The 19,414-nt window shown below is 47.5% G+C and overlaps 1 protein-coding gene and 1 long non-coding RNA gene across 3 annotated transcripts in view; one reads left to right on the top strand and one right to left on the bottom strand.

Moving 5' to 3' along the window:
• The window catches only part of ATP2A2 (ATPase sarcoplasmic/endoplasmic reticulum Ca2+ transporting 2), a 58,639-nt gene extending 54,125 nt beyond the window's left edge, over window positions 1–4,514 (top strand). Inside the window, exons 20-21 of one of the 2 annotated variants that reach the window (XM_082698379.1) lie at window positions 83–203; window positions 3,713–4,514. In XM_082698379.1, the coding sequence (XP_082554505.1) occupies window positions 83–203; window positions 3,713–3,726 (135 nt within the window). In that variant the 3' untranslated portion in view covers window positions 3,727–4,514. Of the gene's footprint in view, window positions 1–82; window positions 1,195–3,712 lie in introns of those variants that run through there. The other variant, XM_082698378.1, reaches the window with a different exon arrangement.
• Window positions 4,515–5,289: 775 nt separating this feature from the next.
• LOC309847789 lies at window positions 5,290–12,447 on the bottom strand. Its single transcript, XR_014302619.1, has 3 exons — window positions 12,303–12,447; window positions 10,703–10,806; window positions 5,290–5,961 (listed from the first exon to the last, which is right to left on the bottom strand). It is a non-coding gene; the product is annotated as an uncharacterized lncRNA (long non-coding RNA).
• Window positions 12,448–19,414: the final 6,967 nt, after the last annotated feature.

The following is a 19,414-nucleotide window of genomic DNA, read 5'->3' as shown; positions in this document are numbered from 1 at the left end:
TGGTGGGACCAGGACCGAGGCTGGGGCCTCGCTGCCTGTCCTGCGAGGTCTGGGAGCTTGACAGAGCTTTTTTGTGTCTCAGCTTATTTTCCAGATCACACCGCTGAATCTGACCCAGTGGCTGATGGTGCTGAAAATCTCCTTGCCTGTGATTCTGATGGACGAGACGCTCAAGTTTGTGGCCCGCAACTACCTGGAACCTGGTAAAGAGTGTGTGCAGCCTGCCACCAAGTCCTGCTCGCTCTCGGCATGCACCGATGGGATTTCCTGGCCGTTTGTGCTGCTCATAATGCCCCTGGTGGTCTGGGTCTATAGCACAGACACTAACTTTAGTGATATGTTCTGGTCTTGACTGACAGTTTTACATAAAGAAGATGTTTAACTTAATCAATTAATTTTTTTATTGTTTAAAGCAACTGTCTATTTCTGCTGAATTTTCACATGAACATATTGGCTGGTGAAGGAGATTTCATACTCTAGATTTTGTTTTGCTTTTCTGACTCCAGTGGGGCAAGATTTTCCTTTTTTATACACATAATTAAAGTGTCCATTGACATGTACAGAGAACTAACACTATTTTATGCAAATATTTTTTTGTAGATGAAAAAGCATGTACAGTGTTCTGTTTAATACTCATCCTTGTATAAAAAAATAGTTGAGCCAGCAGACATTGTCAGCAAATTAATTGGCAGCAGATTTTAGGAAATGAATGTGTGTGGTTTTTTTTTTCTTTTTCTAAAACTAAATAGCATGTATTGTGTCTTTTGCATGATCATCTGGATTTAATCTGAGATCACAGTCTAATTTTTATTCATAAGCCAATTTTTCTGCACTGAGCAGAGTACTGCTACCTCAGTCAGTATTTTTTGGTTTGCCACTTCCCTCACTCCCCTGGCCCCCGTTCACTCCCACCCCCACTCCTGGCCCCGCTCGGCTGCTTCTCCTATAGGTTCCGATGGTTCTGTTTACATCAGTCTTAACAAGAGGTATGCCTGTTCTCGCTTGTGCAGAAAACATTGTTCCAGATTCAATCGACTGGGTTCGTGTCCCCCCACGTAGTTTTTAAGGTTATTTATTTAAATGTCTAATGTATTTTATTGTAACAGACATTGTTTTGCCAACATTGCCTATTTCAGTGGCACTTCACAATCTAGTTTAAAAAGGAAAATAAAACATTTTAAATGGACAGAAAAATAACTGTCTTGTTTTTAACTTTTAAGTGGCTTAGCTTGAACTATAACAAATTGTGTCCAATTTTCTCTTAAGTTCTTAGCTCAGAACTTGAGTTTTATTGTGCCGGAGGGGAAGGAGGATCGTGTTCTGCTGCATAGGTAGCTGTAGGAATGAACACATAGGCACCTGTTGTCACCCATGATACTTTTTTGCAAGTTTCTGCTGGCCTGTTCTATAGCCTGGTGTAGAGAACATAAGGGGGAGTGTGTGTGTATGTGTGTGTGTGTGTGTGTGTGTTTTTGTAAAAATTCTGTAAATAGCACATGACCAAATGAACATATTGTATAGAACTATTTTTATTTGAATGTGGCACTAACCAACACCATGGTTACTATGATACGTTGCGCATGTTTGAGATCAGTCTTACCAGCCGTGTGTAAGTCATTAACTGTCCTAACTATGGTGTTTTCCTCCAATGCCTTCCAACATCCATCAACTAACGTGAGTATTCCCTGGACCCCTGATGCTTTAGCCTAAAGGTGACTGCCACTGAGTGAGCTAGCTGTGACACTTAACGAAAACGTCCCTTGTGTCGTGTACTGCTGTGCTCTGTGACTGTCTCCGAGAGCAGCAAGAGTGTGGTGCGGGGTACCTGTGCGCACGCGGGGCGGGCTAGCAGATCCGGGGTGTGACGGCTGTGGACTCCGTGCACGGCCTTGGGACGGCGGCTCGGCCAGATGCTGAGGAGCGTCTGGTGGGAGAGACTCGTCGGGAGGGCCTGGCTCTGCTCGCAGCCAGCCTAGTCGCGAGCCAGGGTGAGGGAGGCCTAGGCAGCAGCTCCTTCCCTGTGAGCCCCGGCCTGTTCTTACGAAAGTTCTGGGGCCAGCTGCGAGATGCGATATAAAGGCTCAGTGTTCGGGGGACAGTTCATGGATAGTAAGCAAGGGGCCGCCGGCTTCCCGGGTCTGAGTAGAAGGGGCTGGCAGTCCCGGCCTGGCTCGCTGAGGTCTCTGAGGAAGGGCGGTTGGTTGGTTTGGCGGAGAATATAGAGGAGGAAGGAGGGTGGGTTTTGCCGATTTGGGCATAAAAAGCAGTTGAGTGATCAAGTGCAAGGAGCGCACCGTGGCTGCAAACCAAGACAGGATGTCTGAGCTTGCTGGTGTGCTCGTCCGGGAAGCCAGACTTCCCAGACAGCTTTCCCTGCTCTGGTTCCTTGATACAGTGGCATTTGCAGAAGTGCAATGTGGTTTGCTGCCGTGAGACACCCACGCGGCCCCAGATGACCCTGGGCCGGCTCTGGCCTTGTGGTTTCTCAGCTTCAGGCCTGTCCAGCCCATGGAGGTGGTTCAGGCACCCACTTGGCTCAGCCCAGGCTGCTGGGAGCGTCCCCTTGTCAGCTCTGCGTCAGGCTCTGCTGCTGAGAAACACGCGCACGGGAGCCCCCTCCGCGGCCACAGAGCTGTTGCGGGCACATCCCTGGCCTCGGGCCTCCCGCAGTGCGGGGCAGGTGCCCAGACCCAGCCTCACCCAGCCCTGGCGGGAAAGCACAGGTGGCCTCTGCTTTTGCCGCCATCAGGACTAGTCAGGGGAATGTTTTCAGACTCACCAAAACTTGTCCATGTTCTCCTCGAGAGAAAGGTAGGCCTCGCACGGCTTCTTTGATAGGGCTCGGCCGGGAAGGTGGCGATCTCACGTCCCCAGCGGGGCTCCCACGCCAGCAGCTCGTTGTTCGTCTGCACAGAGCAGGGGACACAGGGCGCAGAGTGAGCTGCACGAGCTCCCAGACAGGCAGGGCCGGTGCCAGCCTCCCCGACAAGCGGCTGCTACATCGACCCCGACTGGGTCTCAGCCCCCTGAATGTCCTTGCGGTGGCAGACCTCAGGGGTAGGCGACTACAGGCGTTAGCTCAAGGTCTGTACAGCACCTGCCCGCCGCCGGAGCAGTGCGCAGTGCCCTGAGCTAAGGCCGCCACATCGTCTGTTGCCTTTTTAACGTAACCACCAGTTTCGTCAGAAACCACCGCGCAGCTGACAGGGACGGTAATCCCCTTCCTTCTTCAGGGAGGGGGTAAGGAGCGCGGCTCCCCTTCTAGAACCAGGCAGGACCAGCCCCCTGGGAGGAAGGGTAGGGAACGGGAGGAGCCAGAGGCTTCGCACTCTGCCACGCTGCTCACCTCTGCTTCACCTTCCTTCCCGCGTGCACTGCTAACCGAGAACCTCCCCTCCTCTTGCCCCTCTCCCTTGCGTCACATCTGAAGCGATTCCATGTCTGCCTGCTGGGGTTCTTCTGTGAGCCAGGGTGGCCTTTGCTCTTTAGCTGGACAACAGGGGTCCGTGTTGCCAAGCCAGTGCTTCTAGCTGCTACCCTACGTAGGCAGCGCCTCAGGGACAGTTCATCAGAAATGCTGGTCTTGAAATCTTAAAAGGTCAAACTGAATACTCCTTCTCGCTATTCCTTGTCACTATTAATCTTAAATAGTTATTCTAACATTTCTTTCCCATATATCATAAAGCTGATTTCCTCTCTCTTTCCTTTTCAGCAATACTGGAGTAACCGCTTCCTAAACCATTTTGCAGAAATATAAGGGTGTTCGGTTGCGTGCATGTGCGTTTTTAGCAACACATCTACCAGCCCTCTGCATGATTGATGTTGGGGAAAAAAGAAAAGTAGAAAAAGTCCCCAACTCATTGTGTGTTATGTGGAGGAAACGTATTACCAACGGGGTTTAGCTTTTAAATCAAAATAGTAATTACAAATGTACAATTTAGCTTAATGAATCAGAAAGCCTCTCCAGAGAACTTTGGTTTCTTTGCTGCAAGAAGAATGAGGTTCTGAAACCTTATCTGAGAACTCAGAAGCCATCAGCCAAGTCTCCATGTTTCTCTGTGCAAAATGTCATAGTTTATATAAATGTACAATACTCAGTTGTAATGCATGCCTTCAATTGTAAGTAGCCAGATTTCTGTGGTGTCATTTAAACCTGCTACTTTTTAATTGGCCCTGTACAGTTTGCTTATTTATAAATCTATTGAAAACACTACAGGTGTTGAAAGGTTAGAATGTAGGCCTCTAGTTCATAACTTGTTACTTTTTTTTGAGTGTGCAAACAGCTATTTTGCACTGTATTAAATGTAACTTATTTAATGAAATCAGAAACCGTAGACAGATGTTGGTGCAATACGACTCTTGTGATGCATTTATCTTAATAAAATGCTAACCGTCAATTTATCACAAAGCATGTTTGACTTTAGACTGTAAATAGAGATCAATTGTCTGTTTCTGTGCTGGTAACAAGCATTGCACAGACATGGTTTCGGGTAAATAAATCTATTCTATGATAAGTTCACGGTGTGGTGCTGACTGTTCTCCGGCGGGAGGAGGGGGTGAGGGGCATTGAGGGCCTCCAGCCCCGCACCCCAAAGGGTTTTTACCTTCCGGTGGGGGAAGGTCTCAGACTTGACTTTCCGGGAAGGAGATGTGCTCGTAGGTCACACAGCTCAGGTGTGGGGCAAACGGCGTGTCTTGTCATTGGGTTTGCAGAGAGATGTTTTTAAAAGTTGTCAGCATCTTGGAGATGGTGCCAGGGGAGAGAGGCTTCGCATGCTGTTCAGATGGAAAAGGTAAAGTCCCGCACTGCGGCTGCAGCAGCGGATTCGTCCGCTTGAGGGTCATTTCGTGCCGCTCTAGCAGGCATGGGTTTGAGCTGGGGCATTTCTCTACCTTCCAAATAACCTACAATGATTCTTTTATCATTAAAAAAAAAAAAGGCAGTGAGGCAAGGATAAACCTAATAAAAGGCACAAATCCTAGCAACCACAGAGAAGGAAGAAATAGTTGATAAAAATTTGATAAACTAACATCCATTCTTGACGGAAGGAAAACGTCCGTTTCCATAATTCCCATTTCATGACCTACTGAAAACGCAACGAGCAGTCCTGACGCAGCCCGAATGCCGCTCGCCCTTGTGCGCGCTCCTCGGCACTCCGGCCGTGTCTGCGCCCAGGCGGCCGGCGGGGCGGCGCCTGCAAGAGAACAGAAAGCGCTGAGAGTCTCCCTAGGTCCGTGGTAAGATCCTGTTCTTAGGGAAGTTTAATAATTCGGAGGGAACGGACATCGTGGTGATCCGAAATTCACATATTAATGATAAATGAAGATAGCGGCGCACATTTTAGTCAAATAGGAGAAAAGCTGGTGTGTGAGAGAGTGTGAGGAAGCTGGTAGTTCAGCTCAGTAGGTCGGAGGTGGGGCATTTGCTCAGTTGTTGGTCATCTTGAGAAAACAGCTGAATCCCCCTTCTGCCCAGTCAGTTGTAAATGAATCAAAAAATTTGAAAAATGAAAGCCGCCAAAAGGAAAATGGCTAGATGCCCCAGGCAAAAGAAAACAAGCATGGCTTATAAATAAGAGACGTACAGCCCCACAGGCCAAATCCCAGTGAGACGGCGGCGGTGCCCATCAGCTGACCAATGGGCCCTGTGCCACCAAGGAGGCAGGGAACCGCCGTCTCCGCTACACCGCGCCCAAGCACGGACCTCCCCGCACCGCCCGGCGGGCCCGCTCCTGCCCATCTGCGAGAAGCCCTCACCGCTGCTGGACGAGTCCCGCCGGCACGTTTATCAAAGCATCGGAACAAACCGAAGGGACCAACAGCAGGGAAACAAGTACGTGGCCTCTGAGACAGGTTCAGATGACTCCCCAGCGAGGACAATGAGGGAACTGGGACTGCAGAGATCAACAGAAATCTCCGGGCACCGTGGAAACCAAGTGCGGTATACACAAAGTCCAAAATCTGCAAAAAACCCGGAACACTGAAGTGTTACATATGAGGGTGTTCATTATGCCTGTTTGCATGTCTGGGTTTTGTTTTGTTTGTTTGTTTGTTTGTTTTTAAGAAAACCATAGGGGCGCCTGGGTGGCTCAGTCGTTAAGCCTCTGCCTTTGGCTCAGGTCATGATCCCAGGGTCTTGGGATCGAGCCCCCCATCGGGCTCCTGCTCCCTGGGAAGCCTGCTTCTCCCTCTTCCACTCCCCCTGCTTAGTTCCTTTCTCACGGTGTCTCTCTCTGTAATAAATAAATAAAATCTTAAAAAAAAAAAGAAAAAGAAAAGAAAACACCACAAAAGTGCTAGGAGAGAACATGGAAGATGACCAGCTTTTCCAAACAGGACACAAAATCCCAGGAGAAAAGGGGATAAATTGATTACGTATAAAGGTTAAAATTTGGAACAATACTGAGTTAGGAAAATAGAGCTGCTGTGCCTGTGACAGAGTGAATTCCCCCTTCACGTGATCGGCAGAAGTCCGAGGTTGACGGATGCTGAGCTCTGCCTTGCGGCTGGCGTCAGAAAAGCCGTATTCGTGCTGATGGGCAGCAGAGCAACTGGCCCAGCCTTTGGAGAGCAACTTGACACGTCATGGAGGTTTTTAAACATCCACGCCCCTTGGTCAAGCACTTCACTTGAGTGAAATCCTCCCACATGTTCACAAAAGCAACAAAATCCTGCTGTAGGATTATGTAGTAAAAAATCGGAAATAGTCCAGATGCCCATCAAGAGGCGAGGCAAGGTGTTGAATAAACTAAGAACATTGATGCCAGGGAATATTACGCAGTCTTCAAAACACAAGGTAGATCTGTGCGGACCAGCAAGGAATGACCGCCAATCGCTGATGTCTGCCAGTGAAATAATTCAAGTGCAGAACAGCTTACATGCTATTTTATCGTTCATTTTTGAAAGATTTTATTTTTTTTATTTGACAGAGATCTCAAGTAGGCAGAGAGGCAGGCAGAGAGAGAGGGAAGCAGGCTCCCCACTGAGCAGAGAGCCCGATGCGGGGCTCGATCCTAGGACCCTGAGATCATGATCTGAGCTGAAGGCAGAGGCTTAACCCACTGAGCCACCTAGGCACCCCACTATCGTTCATTTTTTAAAAACAGGAGGAAGTTAACAGCTTCCAGGAATGATGGTTACTGAGAGGAACTGATAATACTGTGATACAGATGGCGGGTGTTGGAAGCCAGTGTTCTCACTGTGGGAGTGGAGTGGGAGGTTAGATAAGGGGAGAAGGCTAGAGTGATTCACATGGTAATTAATTACAGTTGGAGGTACCAGCATAAATTAATATTTAATGTTGCTACAGATGATTTTATGTAGACATATTTCTTAGGGTGCCTGGATGGCTCAGTTAAGCGTTGGCCTTCCGCTCCGGTCATGATCTCAGGGTCCTGGGATCAAGACCTACATCGGGCTCCTTGCTCAGTGCAATGCCAGGGCAGGGGACATGCTTCTGCCTCTCCCTCTGCCACTCCCCCTGCTTGTGCTCTCTCACTGTCTCTCTGTCAAATACATAAAATCTTGTTTAAACATGAAATATTTCTAGTTAGGTGTATGTGTCCATGCGCTTCCTTGCGCCATCAACTGAGAGGGCCAAGCAACGAGGACACTGCAGTGGAACTGAGCGCATACTTCAGTTCTCCAGTGAAAGGAATCAAATCTCCTTAGAGACATGGCAGATTCCGGGGCCAAGCCAGGAAATGTGCAACACGCGCCTGGAGAACACTGCGGTGTCCGGAAGCGCAGCAGTACGAAAACAAACAAAAAGCAATGATCAAAGATGGGGTATATCGGAGGGACAGAGGAGCCAACTGAAAAGGCTTTGGGTAGCCGAAACCAAAACAACCTCAGCAACAAAATCATGGCGTACTGGATTATAATCCAAAGTGTGGAAAAAATATCCACGAGTCTATCCTGACATAAACAGGAGAAACTAGAAATCTCCCATGCAGAAAAAATCCAGGTAATTTCTTTCTTTTTTTTTTAGATTTTATTTGTTTTTTATTTGACAGACAGAGATCACAAGTAGGCAGAGAGGCAGGCAGAGAGAGAGAGAGAGGGAAGCAGGCTCCCCGCCGAGCAGAGAGCCCGATGCGGGACTCGATCCCAGGACCCCGAGATCATGACCCGAGCCGAAGGCAGCGGCTCAACACACTGAGCCACCCAGGCGCCCAAAATCCAGGTAATTTCTGTAGGTAACTCGGCCCCCAGGGAGGTGAACCTCGACTCCCGTTTGTGAGCGTGAGCGGCACCCAGTGGCCTCCCCGAGAGCACGTCCCTGTGGCTGGGAAGTCACCCACCGCGGAGAGCCCTGCAGACACTACCTCAGCCCAGTGAGCTCATCTTGAGAGCATGTGCCCTTGACAAGAAGTGATGAGAGCGGCATTTTACCTGTGGTCTTCCTCCCCAAAACACGTAATCTCAGTCTAATCAAAGAGAAAACATCTGACAAATCCCGAAGACAAACCTGCGAGATAGCCGGCCGGCACTCCGTAAAGCTGCCGAGGTCATCAAGAACAAGGCAAATCTGAGAAACTAACAGCCAAGAGGAGCCTCAGGACACGTGAGAACGGCACGTGGAATGGGATCCTGGGGGGTCCTGGGGGGGAGAGAGCAAAGCCTGAATGAACTACGAACTGTAGCCAATAATAACATAAATACCAGTTTATAATAATACATAAGCACCGGGACGAATGTACCAGATCATCGTGAAATGCTGAAGTTGGGGAAGCGGGGCCCAGGGTATGTAGGCCCCTTCCACGCCATGTGCTCATTTTTCCCTATGTCTATAAATATTCTAAAATTAAAAGTTTATTTTAAAATGCTGGGATAAATATATATATTTTTAATCTGTATAGAAGTATCAAAGAACTACAAGATAGTACAGAAATTCCAGGCCAAAATCCAAGCAGCAGCAAGGAGAGATCAGAATCTCCAAGGTCACTTTTCCCCTCTCCAAATACGCTCAGCAGCGAAAACACGAGAGTGGGGGCTTGGGGAGTTCACAGGGCGAACAAGCAAAGTCAAATCCAGGGTCCACCAAAAGTGAGAAGTCTCCTAGGACATTCAGCTGTGACCCCAAAGGACTAACAGCTCAGGATAAAGACAAACCAGAAACAAAGCTGCCCTCCCTTCCCCAGGGCTGTAAGGCTCTAGGCCATGGTGCAGAGCAGAAGCAGGAAAATACACCCACCCCAGAGGGAGTGTAAACACCAGCTCTCCAGGCCGTGCAGCCCAAACTGTAGCCTGGGGATGGTCTATGAAGCCTCAAGGCATGAATTTGAAGTCGCAGGCGGTACGCCTGAGGCCCAGGCCGAACTGAATGTCGATCCTCCCTAGAGGAGAACACCTTCATTTTCTGTCAGGAGATCTACACAACTGTTTTGCAAAGCAGCCTACAGTAAAAGCGAACTAAGTATGCAAGAAAACTAGGCACTATGAGTGAAAGGCAGCAGTAATAAACAGGACAGGTCTATCTAAACTTCACATATTAGAAGCATTAGATATAGGGGACCTGCGTGGCTCAGTTGGTTAAGCGACTGCCTTTGGCTCAGGTTATGATCCTGGAGTCCCCGATGGAGTCCCACATCGGGCTCCCTGCTCAGCAGGGAGTCTGCTTCTCCTACTGACCTCTCTTCTGTCATGCTCCCTCTCATCCTTTCTCTCACAAATAAATAAAATCTTTAAAAAAAAAAAAAGTATTAGATCAAAAACACCCCTGGCTTACTTTGTTTAAAGAAAAATAAACAGGGCACCTGGGTGGCTCAGTCCGTTGAACGTGTGCCTGCAACTCAGGTCATATCTCCAGGTCCTGGGATGGAGCCCCAGGTCAGGCTTCCCGCTCAGCAGGGTGTCTGCTTCTCTCTCTCTCTCTCTATCTCCCCCTCCCTCTGCCCGTCCCCACCATTCATTCTCTCTCTTAAATAAATAAAACCTTACAAAATAAATACAAAATAAAGAACAATAAACCTACCTGAAAATCTGCAGGAGACAGGAATTTTTTAGTATTTTATTTATTTATTTGACAGAGATCACAAGTAGGCAGAGAGGCAGGCAGAGAGATGGGGGGGCGGGAAGCAGGCTCCCCGCTGAGCAGAGAGCCTGATGTGGGGCTCGATCCCAGGACCCCGAGATCACGACCTGAGCTGAAGGCAGAGGCTTACCCCACTGAGCCACCCAGGCGCCCGAAGAGGAGGCAGGAAATTATAAGAAGTGAACATACAGAGTCGATAGGAAAGTCAAATAGGATTGTAGAGATGAGAAGCACAATCACCAAAATTAAGAACTGGGGGACTGAAGTGGCATCAGAGCGGACACCGCCGCAAAGTAACAAATGAAGTGGAAGCCAGCTAAGAAGTTAACTAGAATGCACCAAAGAAAAAAAAAAAGCTGAAAATACGGAAGAAAGATTAAAGTACCTGGTAGACAAACTGAGAAAGGTGACAAAGTCAAATGTGTATTTTATCGTGGCTTCAGACGACAAGAGCATGAGGAGGTTATTATTTGAAGAGAAAATGACCAAGAATTTCCTACAAGTGACAGAAGACAGTAATCCAAGACACGGAGAATCTCAACAAATCCCAAATAGGGTAAGTGAAAAGAAATCCAGCTGTTGACGGGGTAGAGTGAACTGCAGAAAACCAAAGACAAAGAGAAAATCTTCAAAGCAGCGGGGCGGGCGGGGAGCCACTCCCTTTACCTCTCCGCGAGTGACCCCGCTGGCTCCGGAGGACCCGCGGAGGCCGGAAAACCGGCACGACAGCTTCACAGGCTGAAAATTACTGGCAACGTCGAATTCTAAACCTGGAAGAGAACATACAGTATTTAAAGGAGCAAAGTAAAATAAAAGTATTTTCAGACAAACAAGAACGGAGAGTTCTTCACCAACAGACCCACACTCAGGGACATTCCAGATGGCGCAGAGGGAATTGCTCTAAGTGGCCTGGGGCCTCTGCCATCCAGGAGCACAGCAAAGACCCCGGCCGGCTACACACACAGATACACGCATGCGACGACTCCTCGGGGAAGCAGAAGACGGGCAACACTAACGAAGCAACAGAAGGAAACAATGAAAGAACAAATGGAAAGGGTAATAGAAGCTGACAGGCAGCCCCAAATATAATTAAGAGTAACACTCCGAGGGCGCCTGGGTGGCTTGGTCGTTGAGTGGCTACTTTCAGCTCAGGTCACGATCTCAGGGTCCTGGGAATCAGGCCAGTGTTGGGCTCCTAACTCAGCTGGGAGCCCGCTTCTCCGTCTGCCCATCCACCTGCTTGTGCTTCCCCAAACCCCATTGCTCTGTCAAGTAAACAAATAAAATCCAAAAAAAGAAAGAAAAAGAAAATTAAGAATTTGCTTTTTATTTTTTTTTTAAGATTTTATTTATTCATTTGACAGAGACACAGCAAGAGAAGGAACACAAGCAGGGGGAGTGGGAGAAGGAGAAGCAGGCTTCCTGCTAAGCAGGGAGCCCAATGCAGGGATCCTGGGATCATGACCTAAGCCGAAGGGAGAGGCTTAACCACTGAGCCACCCAGATGCCCCCAAGAATTTGCATTTTTATTTTTTAAAAGATTTTATTTATTTGACAGACAGAGATCACAAGTAGGCAGAGAGGCAGGCAGAAGGAGAGGGGGGAAGCAGGCTCCCCGCTGAGCAGAGAGCCCAATGTGGGGCTCGATCCCAGGACCCTGAGATCATGACCTGAGCCGAAGGCAGAGGTCTAAACCACTGAGCCACCCAGGCGCCCCAAGAATGTGCTTTTTAAATAAAGTCTGCTGATGAACTCCTGCAGCTGCAAGAAGTGGGGTGGTGTGCACACATAGACTTGGGCAGCTTCAGATTAGTTCTAGAAAACTACACAAAAAAACTCTTAACTACTGTCATTTCTACAGGAGGAAACAGAGAAGAAAGGCAGACTGAGGAAATTTAACCCTATGCCCTTTTGAAAATTATGAATCTAACTTAAATATATCTGACCCTGATACTAACAATTTTATGGAGCGACAGAGAGCTAAACATACCCAAAGCACTGCTAAGAGTAACATCAGGGGGTCTTGCTTTTCCTAGTACTGACAATTTTCATAAAGTGGTAGTAATTAAGACAGCACAGTGTAGGTCTGGGACAGAGAACGACTGACCATACGGAAGGGAGCGCAGACAGATGTGCTTATCTGGGAACACCTGACTTTGGACAAAGCTGGCTTCATAAGTCGGTGAGAGAAGCAGTTTTGCGATAATTGGTGGTTATACAGGTTTAAACATAAATGAAAAACAAATCAATAAACTTGGATTCTTACCTGCCTGGGTGGCTCAGTTCGTTAAACGTCTGCCTTCTGCTCTGGTCATGATCCTGGGGTCCTGGGGTGGAGCCCCAAGTCAGGCTCCCAGCTCAGCAGGGAACCTGCTTCTCCCTCTGCCTGCTGCTCCCCCTGCTTGTGCTCTCTGACAAATAAATAAATAAAAATCTTTAGAAAATTAAAAAAAAAAAAAAGGGGTCCCTATCTTATAACACACGAATGGGAGAAAAGATTTTTGCTCTGAGATACATATTTCCTAAGAAAATAACAACTACAGGGTGCCTGGGTGGCTCAGTTGGTTAAGCACCTGACTCTTCGGTTCAGTTCAGGTCATGATCTCAGGGTGTTGAGACCCAGCCCTGCCTCGGGCTCCACGCTCACCATGGAGTCTGCTTGAGATTCGCTCTCTCCCTCCCCCTCCGCCCCTCCCCACTCATTCTCTCTCTCTAAAATAAATAAATAAATCTTAAAAAAAAAAAAAAGAAAATACAAACTATTTTCTATAAATACTATTTTCTATTTCTATACAACTAAAGAAAAAGATTTATAATTTACATTAAAATTAAGACCTGTGTTAATCAAAAGATACTATAAAGAGAATGAAAACGCAAACCATAAACTGGAAAATTTTTGCCACTCCTGTTCTGAATTATATCTAGAATATATAAAGAATTTCTGTGAATTAAAAAGAGAAAAATAAACGACCCAATAGAAAAGTGGGGGGGTAGATTTTATAGAAGAGGAAACACAAATAGTTCCTAAACATATGAAACAATGTTCAATCTTGTCATAAAACAGAAAAACATAAACTAAAATCATTGTATCATCTCAAACCTACTCTGTTGCAAAAAATTAAGGATAAGATCAAATGCTAGCGAGGAAGTGGGACAAAGAACAGCAGGTTTTTTTTTTTTTTTTTAAGGTTTTATTTATTTGAGACAGAAGGCAAGAACAAGTGGGTAGGAGGATCAGGAGAGGGAGAAGCAGACTCCCCACTGACCAGGGAGCCCGATGTGAGAACACAGAGATCCTGACCTGGGCCAAAGGCAGGCAGTTAACCAACTGAGCCACCCAGGCGCCCCAAAGGACTGCAGCTGTACCTGTAAATGTATACAGCTTCTTTGGAAAACAGTTTGATAGTAACTAGTAAAACTGAACATGTCTATACCCTGTACCCACCAATTCCGCCTCTGGATATATAACCCTACGGAAATGTGTGCTTATGAGACACATACAAGGGACATCTGGGTGGCTCAGTCATTAAGCATCTGCCTTCATCTCAGGTTGTGATCCCAGGGTCCTGGGATTGAGCCCTGCATCGGGCTCCCTGATTGGCAGGAAGCCCGTTTCTCCCTCTCCCACTTCCCCTGCTGATGTTCCCTCTCCTGCTGTGTCTCTGTCAAATAAACAAATAAAATCTTTAAAAAAAAAAAAAAAAGACACATACAAAAGTATATATAACAGCACTGTTTGAAACAAGGATCAGAAACTGAAATGTCCAGGGCACCTGGGTGGCTCAGTGTGTTAAGCCGCTGCCTCCAGCTCGGGTCATGATCTCAGGGTCCTGGGATCGAGTCCCGCATCGGGCTCCTGCTCAGCAGGCAGCCTGCTTCTCTCTCTCTCTCTCTCTCTGCCTGCCTCTCTGCCTACTTGTAATCTCTCTCTGTCAAATAAATAAATAAAATCTTTAAAAAAAAAAAAAAGAAACTGAAATGTCCATCAGTGGAAGAATTAGTAAGGTGTGGGTGTTACAACCAAACATCATACACAAGATGATTATATATTATTACATAGCAATGGAATTATATCATATAGCAATGAAAAATGAATGAGGCGTTCTACAAAATCCCTGACCAGTCCTCCCCCAAATCGTCAAGGTCATCAAAAACAAGTCTGAGAGACTTTCACAGCCAAGAGGAGGCTTAGGAGAAATGATAACTACGTGTGTTGTACTATCCCGGATGGGATCCTGAAACAGAAAAAGGGCACCAGGTAAAAACTAAGAACACGTAAGTAAACTATGGATGTTATTAAGTCCATAATGCATTGGGGGATGGGAAAGCGGCTTGGGTGGCTCAGTCGGTTAAGCATCCAACTCCTGGTTTGGGATCAGGTCATGATCTCAGGGTTGTGAGGTTAAGCCCCGTGTGGGGCTCTATAGTCGGCAAGGAGTCCGCTTGGGGTCCTCTCCTTCCCACTCCCTCTCGCCCCACTCCCACTCGTACTCTCTCTCAAATAAATAAAAGCTGAAAAATGTCTATTAATTAAAACATGAATGAGTTACAGCATTAACATGGATCAATTGAAAAAATAACATTAAGCAAAAGATACCATGGAAAAACAGACCTGACTCCACTTACATTAAGTTCAGGAACAAGCAAATAAATGTGTTGTTTAGGATAAGATACGGTAAAACTCAAATAAATGTGTTGTTTAGGATATGGTAAAACTACAACTGAGTAACGGTCTTATTGCACAGGTGAGAAAAATTAGCTCACCACTTGCCCAAGGTTCACACGACCTTCCAGGGTCAGAAAATAAAGGAAGTGTAAAAACAAAATTGAGGGGGCGCCTGGGTGGCTCAGTGGGTTAGGCCTCTGCCTTTGGCTCGGGTCATGATCCTGGGGTCCGGGGATCGAGTCCTGCATCGGGCTCTCTGCTCCGGCACGGAGCCTGCTTCCCACCCCCCCACCCCTGCCTACTTGTGATGTTAGATAAAAAAATCTTCAAAAAAAAAAAAATGAGAATAGTTGTTGCCTCTGGCAAGGGGAGTGGGTGGAGGGGGAAGGAGGGAGGGAAGGCCTGCGGTCAGGTCTAAGCAGGGGCAGGCGGGGAGGAAGGGGCGCCCGGGACCGTGAAGCATGCCATTTCTTGTCCTGAGTGGAGTGTGCACATGTGTTCGAGCTGTGCTTCTTTAAATACTACATGTTTTCATATACTTCTGTATGTATGCCATACTATACAAATTTATGTTTTTATTAAAAAAGAAAAAAAATACTTGCCTGGCCCCTGGCAGGCTGTAGGCCCTGCTGCACCGGCAGGAGGGTTTCCTACCGGACGCTGCTCTCCTGGGTCTCCTTAGGGGTCTCCACACAGCCCTGACCTCCAAGGTAGCCCCCACTGGTTCCCCTAAGTTGAGGGAAGTGGTCTTCTGGTCAATGCACGCCTGGCTTGAGTATATGCTCACCTTTCCAGATGGGACTGTACACAGGGGTCATCTCTGTCCCTTCCTGTCATATGCCACCAGGCTCAGCAAAGCAACAGCACCGGAGTGGGAAGCAGCTGTGGGCCTGCAGGATGCGAGGGGTGAGCTGGTTTCAGCCAGTCCAGGATGAGGCTTCTGTCTGGGCACCACCCAGGCTGGAGGGCACAGGCCTCTCTCAGGACAGATGGCTGCTTGCTGCCACTCCCACTCAATTCCTGGACAAAAATCCCCACGGGCCCAGGGGACCGATAAGAGATGGGCCAGTGGGCCGAGTAGGCTGAGGTCGTAGATTGGAGATGATCTCTGGGCCACAGAGCATGTAAAACTAAATCTGTCACCGAGAGGGGCTCTGGGCAAATCTGTTGATTCAGCACCAAAAGGGGTCCAGTCGCCTGTAGGTCACTGATCCCCAGTTTAGCCCTGGGAGGCTGATCTACTCCCACATGTTCCACGCAAGCCTTGAGCACTGACATCCCTGCCACAAAGCCCCTTCACATCCAACAACAGGGAGACAGAACCAGACTCTCTTGAGTTCTCTTCCCAAGGGACATGGAGGGTGCCTGAGAGTTACCCATGACCACACAGCCAGTGACAGGCCATGGACCTGACGCTTCCACCTAGCGCTGGAGAGGCCCTCCCTTTGAGAGGCTCAGCCCTCCTACTGGGGAGAGTGGGATTCCTTCAATGGGACGAACATAGGTACTCAGAACGCAAGTAGCCAGCAAACACCCCCCCCACCATAAAACCTCATCAAGCAGTCTTCCACAGCCCTAGAAAGAGCAAACAAGATCTGATCTCAGTCTAGAAAACATTCCCCAAACTAGATCCAGGAAGGGTTGTCCTATGGGGGAAGGGGCCCCAAATCCCAAAGGCCCAAGAAAGCAAAGGCAGATGCCTTGGCAGACATCGCCAGAGTCTACCACAAGCCCTCAGCTCCACTGAGGGAAGCAAGTGGGAGTTTCAGAGACTAGGGAGTTCCTGGTCCACCCCTAACCTGAAGCCAGTAAATGGACTGACTCTGTGGGTAGACTGGGACACCAGAAGAGGCCTCATCAACAGGAGAAAGGGAGGCTGCAGGGCCAGTCTTGGCTTACAGATTCACTGAACAGAGAAAGGACCAGCCACCCAGACCCCTGAAACATTCCAAAAAAGATTCCGCACTATCACTCTGAGCCTCCTCCTGGGAATTTGCCCAAAGAAGGAAAAAGCTGTGAGCACAAAGGAGGTCACCAGAGGGTTGTTTATAGATAGACAGTGGAAGATTTAAGTGACAAAAGAGAGCTGAGAGCTGCGTTGTGATGATGTTGCCCTGGACAGTCTGGCTGGCAAGGCTTAAATGCAGCAGAGCTTAGGACCTTCCTTGGTCCACATTCTCTTTATGGCTCAGGGATAAATGTTAAGAGGTGATAACATAAGCAAAGGGCTTGCCTTGTGGCCTGGCCCAGATGATCGCTCAAATAGCAGCTCAAGCAAATAAAAATGATGGAATGTGTATCACATTTAAAACTGGTAAGAAAAAAAACAACACTTGACACTGGTTATCAGTGAGAATACAGGAAGCAAGCTATTGGATGGTGACCTGACAGCACCCATCAAAGCCTTAAATGGACATAGTCTGAGACCCAGAAATTACACTACAAAGAACTTGACCTGTGTGTCTTCAGATTATGCCAAAATATGTTCATGACAGTGCAGACTGTAATAATTATATACAAAATTGGAAACAAGTGTCCACCAACAGCACAAGGATTATAGTAACTGTTCCATCCACAGAATGGAATTCTGTGGAACTGTCAAACAAGGAAGAGCAGGCAACCTCGGGCAGGAATTTCTCCGCGTGACAGCCTGACTGCTTTAGTGTAACTTTCATATACAGATCATTAAGTAAAAGTTCAAAACTATTTTTCTGAAGTTAGAACCAGAACACTTATTTTGAAGAGAGACACTGGGTTTCAGTAGTTTGGAAAGTCGGTAGATTTTTAATCTTATACCTTTCTTTGAATTTTTAACATTGTGTGTACATTAATGTAACACATATATAATTATAAATACATGTGTTAATGGGGCTGTCCGGACGACAGAATTATAGGCCATTTCTTTATTGGTTTTTAGTTCTATACATATACATATGGATGTGTATATAGTTTGTATATATAATACAAATGTGTATGCACATATATGTGTATGTGTGTGCGTGTATATATATATATATAAATCTCTCTACGTATGTAGATATAAAAAAAATTTACCATCCTAACCGTTTTTCAGTTCGGTGGCATTAAATACATTTCTGTTGTTCAACCATCATGACCGTCCATCTCCAGAACATTCTAAATGGAAACCTTTCCCTGTTAAACACTTAATTCCCTATCTCTGCTCCCTGTCCCCCACCCCCAACCAACATTCCACTTTCTGTCTCTGAATTTTGGCTTCTCCAGGGATCAGTAAGTGGAAGTAGACAGTATTTCTCCTTTTGTGACTGGCTGTTACTTAGCATGTCCTCAAAGTTCATCCATGTTGTCATATGACATGACTTCCCTTTTTAAGGCTGGATCGTATTCCATTGTGTGTTCACACACACTGCATTTTTTGCTTTTCCATTCACTCAACAATTTAACATTTGGATTATTTCCACCTTTTCACTCTTGTGAATAATGTTGCTATGAACAAGGGCGTTCAAGTGTGTGGTGAAGATCCTGCTTCAGTTCTCCTGGCTACGTACCCAGAAGCAGAATTGCTGGACTGTGTGGTAATTGTTTGGACTTTTAAAGAACTGCCAGACTGTCTTCCCCACAACTGCTCTATCATTTTACTTTCCCACCAACAATACATGAGGGTACTCTTATTTTCCAACGGTTTTAATGGCTGCTAAGGAGACCAATTTGTTGGCTTCTGGCTTGTTCCTGGTAATACTGTGTGATTTGTGAAATAAGGGACATGTTCTATGTTGTCAACACCTGGCATCTTCCAGTCATCTGGAAAAACCCCACTCCCTGCCCCTGTATAGAGGTGTAGCCTGAGCAGCTCAGAAGCATCTAGACAAGAGCAACCTGCCATTTTGTGCCCCAAGAAGGGAAGTGGTGGCTGGGACACCCCTGTCCCCATCGCCCCAGGACAGAGAGGCTCCCCATCCACTTCCCCAGGACAGAGAAAAGTAGAAAATCTTAGTGAGGTGCTTACCTCAATGGGCCCTCCCAGTGCCAGGGATTCCTGGCTGGCCTGGCCAAGGCCATGGTCCCCGGAGGCCACGGTAAGGTGCTTGTTGAGTCAGGCCTCACTGCCTGTAGCCAACGGAGAATGCAGTCACCACGCAGAAGGCAGTGCCTGTGGACTCAGGGCTGGCCAAGCAGTTCTGGGCATGGCCTCCAAAGACCTGGTCAGACAGTTGTACAGTGAGGCCCCCACAGGCCTTCTGAGGTTAAGCCCAATTTCTGGGACCCCCAAATCCCCTCCCCCAGGTCTCTCAATATTTGGACCACAAAATGCCTGCATCAGAATAGGCAATCAAAGTGGGAGTGATTGAAGATGCAGATTCCTGGGCTTGAGCCCTGGGTTTAGATGCAGGTTAGATACTGTGCCTGGTGAGCTGCATCATCTAATTGAGAATGACAGACTTCAGCAAAAGCTGGTCGCATTCTCTGAGGAAGAACTCATTGGCAGGAGCATGGCTCCCACACTAAGGCTAGGAAGGAGAGCTCCTGACACCAAACCTGTAGGGGCCATTTCTGCCAGATCCCTGGCACACAGCAAGGGTTCGGTGGAAATGCCCAAGGCGGGGGCAGGAGCACCATTCCTTAGGACCCTGCCTCCCGGCTTAGCTGAGGGATCGCCAGGAGAAAAAAGACAAAAAGGCTTCAGAGTGGTACCATCAATGCACAATTCCGAAGGGTCTGGCATTTCCCCTGTA

Source organism: Mustela nivalis (genome assembly GCF_964662115.1).
Source record: "Mustela nivalis genome assembly, chromosome: 14".
In the NCBI taxonomy this organism is placed as follows: Eukaryota; Metazoa; Chordata; class Mammalia; order Carnivora; family Mustelidae; genus Mustela; species Mustela nivalis.
The sequence above is the reverse complement of the archived record's forward strand: the minus strand, read 5'-3'. Positions and strand labels throughout refer to the sequence as shown.